The sequence below is a fragment of the Rhinopithecus bieti genome, unplaced genomic scaffold, assembly GCF_001698545.2.
Source record: "Rhinopithecus bieti isolate Rb0 unplaced genomic scaffold, ASM169854v2 scaffold_9234, whole genome shotgun sequence".
Classification (NCBI taxonomy): Eukaryota; Metazoa; Chordata; class Mammalia; order Primates; family Cercopithecidae; genus Rhinopithecus; species Rhinopithecus bieti.
In genome coordinates this window covers 272,289-279,053 of record NW_016806011.1, presented here as the reverse complement: position 1 = coordinate 279,053, position 6,765 = coordinate 272,289, and the positions used below count along the sequence as shown (strand labels likewise).

General features: G+C 38.5%; 1 protein-coding gene across 7 annotated transcripts in view; it reads left to right on the top strand.

Annotated features, from left to right (window-relative positions):
- Positions 1–6,765, top strand: part of HELQ (helicase, POLQ like) — a 50,666-nt gene that overhangs the window by 31,951 nt on the left and 11,950 nt on the right. For all 7 annotated transcript variants that reach the window (XM_017874457.1, XM_017874461.1, XM_017874455.1 and 4 more), the window contains one exon: positions 3,453–3,626. In XM_017874457.1, coding sequence (XP_017729946.1) covers positions 3,453–3,626 — 174 coding nt within the window. The remainder of the gene's footprint in view (positions 1–3,452; positions 3,627–6,765) is intronic.

Here is a 6,765-nt window from a genome sequence, read left to right as displayed (position 1 = left end):
GCGATTCTCCTGCCTCAGCGACCTGAGTCACTGGGATTACAGGCGCCTGCCACCACGCCTGGCTAATTTTTGTATTTTTAGTAGAGACGGGGTTTCACCATGTTGGCCAGGCTGGTCTCAAACTCCTGACCTCAGGTGATCCACCCACCTCGGCCTCCCAAAGCACTGGGATTACAGGTATGAGCCACTGCACCCAGCCTCCCCTATACCTTTTAAATTTGCGTAGACAGTACAGATTTCATTTTGTAAAATGGGAAGATGACGTTTACTTACACTTAAATTGATGGTGCGGTGTCCCATGCATCACTGTGTCATAAAATCAAAAATATCATGCCGGGCACAGTGGCTCACGCCTGTAATCCCAGCACTTTGGGAGGCTGAGGCGAGTGATCACGAGGTCAGGAGTTTGAGACCAGCCTGACCATCATGGTGAAACCCCGTCTCTACTTAAAATATAAAAAATAGCTGTGTGTGGTGTCGGGTGCCTGTAATTCCAGCTACTCGGGAGGCCGAGGCAGGAAAATCACTTGCACCTGGGAGGCGGAGGTTGCAGTGAGCCAAGATTGCACCATTGCATTCCAGCTTGGGCAACAGAGACTCCGTCTAAAAAAAAAACAAACCACAAGCCTAGCACAGTGGCACACACCTATACTCCTAGCTTCTCAGGAAGCTGAGGCGAAAGATTTACTTGTACTCAGGAGTTTGAGGCTAACCTGGGCAACATAGTGAGACCTTGTCTCAAAAATAAAAATAAAAGTATCTCTAGTACTTAAGCATTCACATTATCACAATTTTTAGATTGGGTCTTTTACTTTGGAAATGGCTGTGTTGTTTAGACCTCCAAAATACTGAATAAAAATATTTCTTAAAACAAACCTTTTATATCGAACTCTAAAATGTAAAATAAAAACAATATTATTAATTTGGAACTCATTATCAAATAATAAACATGCAAAAATCTTATTAGAATAATGCATCTTTTTAAGCTTGAATCCAGAGTTTATTTACATTACATTTAATGTAATATAGGCAACAAAAATTTACCAAATTGATACATATTTAAAATAGTATGAACATGAATTTATCTTTATTACAAATGGATTAATTACTAGTTTAATGTTTTGGAGGTATAATTTTTTAAAACTCTACAGAACATATTTAAATGCTTAAAATCTAATTGATTTCTCCACACTGAAAAAGAGCCCCCCATCCACCTTTTTTTAACATTTCTTGATATCTTGCAAAAGTTTTTTTTTTTTTTGAGACGGAGTCTTGCTCTTGTCGCCCAGGCCAGAGTGCAATGGCACAATCTCAGCTCACTGCAACCTCTGCCCCGCAAGTTCAAGCGATTCTCCTGCCTCAGCTTCCCAAGTAGTTGGGAGTACAGGCGCCCGCCACCACACACAGCTAATTTTTGTATTTTTAGTAGAGACGGGGTTTCACCATGTTGGTCAGGCTGATCTTAAACTCCTGACCTCAGGTGATACACCTACCTCAGCCTCCCAAAGTGCTGGGATTATAGGCGTGAGCCACCTATAATGCCCTGCCACAAAAGATCTTGAAATTGGCATAAATCATTATGTTTTGCCATATAATAATTATATCATTTTTCTTGGCTTAGGAAATACATTCTAAGCAAAAACCTACATTGACTCAATTTATAGTTAGTACTGAATATGCACTAAAATTGGGAAATTGAATAGCTTTCTTTTCCTACTTGATATTCAACTGTCATACTTTTTCAGCTTAATGCTTTTAAAAAAGTGATCCAGTATCAACCTGCAGAATCTGTAACTCATACATCCTTCAATCTGTCACCATAAGTTCTCATCTCATTCTTTTACTATGATGGAGGATATAATTTTATATTTTATTTTATTTTTTATTATTTTACAATGTTTTTTTAAATAGAGACAGGGTTTCACCATGTTGCCCAGGCTGGTCTTGAACTCCTGAACTAAAGATATCCTCCTGCCTTGGCCTCCCAAAGTGCTGGGATTACAGGTGTGAGCTACCACTCCCAGCCTCTAATTTTATTTTTTATATCTACTTTTTCTTTTTTAAGTTCATCGTTTTTTCCTCAATTTTAAGAATTAATTAGTTTCTAAGCTTGATACTAGTTATGAAATCCTTTATGCACAAATATGGTCATTAGGCACCACAGGCGAAAGCAAGTACACAGAATCAAAATCAGCTACAGGAAGCATTTTTCTATTTCTTTCAGGTGTTTTAGCTTGGACCCTGTGGAAATAATAGGATCTAATATTTACTCTTAGTTTATAATATAGACAAGCTTATTAACATATTTATCTAAAGTGCATTTGTCTAGTTTATAATAATAATCACACACACATACAATTTACAAATACCAAGTAACTGTAAAGGTCTCTGTCCCCAACTCCCTCCTTTCCTGTATTCATTTTCTACAACTGCCATAATAAATTACCACGAATGGTTGGCTTAAAACAACAGAAATTTATTCTCCCACACTTCAGGAGATGAGAAGTCCAAAATCAAGGTATAAGCAATGTTGATTCCTTCAGGAGCCTCTGAGAAAAAAGCCATCCGTGCCTCTCTCCTAGCTTCTGGTGGTTACTTGCAGTCCTTGGTGTTCCTTAGCTTATAGATGCATCCCTCCAATCTCAGCCTCCATCTTCACATTGCTGCCTTCTCTGTATCTCTCTGTGTCTTCTCCTCTTATAAGGACACTAATCATTGAATTTAGAGCCCACTGTAAATCCAGGATGATTTCACCTAGAGATACTTAACTAATTGTATCTGCAAATATCTTGTTTCCAAGTAAGATCACATTCACAGGTACCAGGGGTTAGGATTTGTACATTTCTTTTTGTGGAGTGATGGAGAGGGGGTACAATTCCTTCCCTGTAGAAGGAAGTTTAATTTATATTGGAAATAATTTGGTTTATCTTTTAACTTTTATTTATTTTTATTTTTATTTTTTTGAGACATGGTCTCACTCTGTCGCCCAGGCTGGAGTGCAGTGGTGCTATCTCGGCTCCCTGCAACCTCTGTCTCCTGGGCTCAAGTGATCCCTTAGCCTCCCAAGTAGCCAGGACTATAGGTGCACACCACACCACACACGGCCACATTTTTTGTTAGTTTGTCTTTTTGTAGAGACGGATTTTTGCCATGTTGCCCAGGCTGATCTCAAACTCCTGGGCTCTTGCAATCCATCTGCCACAGCCTCCCAAAGTGCTGGGATTACAGGCATGAGCCACTCTGCCTGGCCTTATCTTTTTTTTATAGTTGGAAAAATGATAATAAATTTGAATTAATCTGAAGTACATCTGTTAGAAATTAGTTTTGTTTCTATGGAATTATTCTATCCTTGCTATTCTGTAATACAACTTCAGTTTTCCTTTTGTCCAATTTTAATAACATACATTTTTAGCAGGTCTAGTAAATGAATTTATTTGATTGTGTCTTTCTAGAAGGTGGACAAGGACGTTGTCAACAGGCTATATCTGTCTTTTGTTCTTTATACCTTGCTCAAAGAGACCAACATTTGGACTGTATCTGAAAAATTTAATATGCCTCGAGGATATATACAAAATCTTCTCACTGGAGCTGCCTCATTCTCATCTTGTGTGTTACATTTCTGTGAGGTAATTTCATTGAATATATGATATGTACTTTGTGCATCTTCTGGTTTTAACTGTTACTAAACTAATAAGCCAGTTAGTATGTCAGCATTTTCTCCTTGTTGACATATTCTGTTATTACGAAGCACTAAAAAACTATTTAAAATGTACCTTTGTCTTTATCTGTTTATGAAAGTACTATTATGTACTTATGGTAACAATACAAAAATTACTGAGTCAACTAAAACACATAATGAAAAGTGTCTTTTTAACCCAACTGTTAAAGCCACCATTAATAGTTTCAGGTATTCGGAATTAACTGTTAAAAAACAACCTATTGATGTAGATTCCGTGTGAATGTCTTTCACCTGAGTAATAAAAATGTCAGGTGTTTGGTTACTAAATTACCTATATCCAACAGCTACCTGCGACTATGTAGTACCATATTCTCTTTTTAAAAAAATTTAGGCTGGGCGCGGTGGCTCACGCCTGTAATCCCAGCACTTTGGGAGGCCGAGGCAGGCAGATCACGAGGTCAGGAGATGGAGACCATCCTGGCTAACACGGTGAAACCCCGTCTCTACTAAAAATACAAAAAATTAGCCAGGCGAGGTGATGGGCGCCTGTAGTCCCAGCTACTCAGGAGGCTGAGGCAGGAGAATGGCGTGAACCTGGGAGGCGGAGCTTGCAGTGAGAGGAGATCGCACCACTGCACTCCAGCCTGGGCGACAGAGCGAAACTCTGTCTCAAAAAAAAAAAATAAAAATAAAAAAATTTAATTTTGAATGGATGCCATGGCTCCCACCTGTAGTCCTAGCACTTTGGGAGGCTAAGGCAGGTGGATCACTTGAACCCGGGAGTTCGAGACCAGCCACTTGAGCAATGTGGCAAAACCCTGTCTCTACAAAAAATAACAAAAATTAGCCAGGCATGGTGGCACACGCCTGTGGTCCCAGCTACTTGAGTCTCACTCTGTTGCCCAGGCTGGGAGTGTAATGGAGCAATCCAGGCTCACTGCAGCCTTGACCTCTGGGGCTCAGGCGATCCTTCTGCCTCAGCCTCCTGAGTAGCTGGGATTACAGACATGTGTCACCACACCTGGCTAAATTTTTTTTGTTTTTTTGAGATAGAGTCTCAGGCTGGAGTGCAGTCGTGCAATCTTGGCTCACTGCAACCCCCAGCTCCCGGATTCACGCAATTCTCCTGCCTCAGCCTCTAGAGTAGCTGGGATTACAGTCACACAACACCACTCCCAGCTAATTTACGTAATTTTAGTAGAGATAGGGTTTCACCATATTGGCCAGACTGATCTCGAACTCCAGACCTCAAGTGATCTGCCCGCCTGGGCTTCCCAAAGTTTTGGGATTACAGACATGAGCCACAGCGCCCAGCCAGTTTTTAAAATTTTTTTGTACAAATGGGGGGTTCTCACTATGATGCCCAAACTGGTCATGAACTTCAAGGCTGACGTGATCCTCCAGGTTGGCCTTCCAAAGTGCTAGGATTACAGGCATGAGCCACCACGCCTGGCCCCATATTCTCTTGATTGCCACTGTAATTTATTATATTTGCTTCCAGTGTCAGGCAACTATTTAAAGTTTTTACATCAAATGTATATTTTATAGAACAATTTAAGAAGAAAACCTTATTCTGGCCATATGCATTTGCAATGGATTTAAGACTTTATTAAAATAAGCTTTCAGAATTCCTTTAAATAGCACAATAAAGCTTACCAGACATTTACATCCAGATAATTTTTTGTGTGTTTATAATATAAGCCATTTTGCTGCATTTAAATTTCTTCTTATTGGATAGCATAATAATCCTTTCCATGTTTGTTTCCAAGTCAATTTTTAAAAACTTTTTCCCATGAATTGTTTTCTAAACTTAAAATTTACTTCATTTTCCCTTTCTTAAACCTTCATATTCTGTATATGCATGTGGCAATTAATTCTATTATATGTGCTAATGAAGGGAGTAAATAATTCAAAAATACTTGACTTTGGATTAAATGATAATTGTTCTAACAAATTTAGCTTTCTAAATGTCTTTTACTTGTGCTGATTTTAAATGTTGGTTTATACCCCTGAGCACATGCTAGTTAAACAGAAGACAAAAATTATGGGTAATAAGAAGGAACTAGCCTTTAAAATGTATTTTCTTAGGTTTTCTATGTGTGTGGTTTTTTTATATTTAAAGATGCTCTCCCTAATATTTTTTCCCTTTGTTTTCATTGTGACTATGAGGACTTGAGCCTTATAGAATTGTTCAAGTAAAAAACTCTATAAAGCATCAAGAAACACAGCAATAATTTGATGGCTAATCCTAAGAAAATCTAGCTGACAATTTGTGCTCTAATTAATTTACTTCATTTTTTTGTATCATAATTATAGAATTACATATAACATAAATATTATATAATTATATGATATATATTACATGTATATAATTTTTCAAATTATTATCAATAGAGACAGGGGTCTTGCTGTGTTGCCCAGGCTAGCCTCAAACTTCTGGACTCAAGCAGTCCTCCCACCTTGGCCTCCCAGAGTGCTAGGATTACAGGCATGAGCCACCACATCTGGTCTACTTTCAATATTTCAGGACAGAGGTGTTCAATCTTTTGGCTTCCCTGGGCCACACTGGAAGAAGAATCGTCTTGAGCCACACATAAAATACACTAAAAATAGCTTATGAGCTAAAAAAAAAAAAAATCTCATGATGTTGTAAGAAAGTTTACAAATTTGTTTTGGGTGACGTTCAAAGCCATCCTGTGCCGCATGTGCTCTGTGGGCCACAGGTTGGACAAGTATTTTTTATTTTAAAAAGTTATAAATGCTGTGAAATGGTACATTAATTGTCTTAGCTAAGATGCTTTTAACTACAAGTTACAGAAAAACCCATCAAGGTTTAAACAATAAGAAAAAATAATTATTTTATATAACAGGCATGCCAAAACTAAGGCAGCTTCAGGGTTGATTGATTTAATAGTTCTGTTCAAGGTTTTCATCTTCATTACGTTGATTTCGTTCTTTTTTTTTTTTTTTTTTTTGAGACAGAGTCTCGCTCAGTCGCCCGGGCTGGAGTGCAGTGGCACGATCTTGGCTCACCGCAAGCTCTGCCTCCCGAGTTCACGCCATTCTCCTGCCTCAGCCTCCTGAGT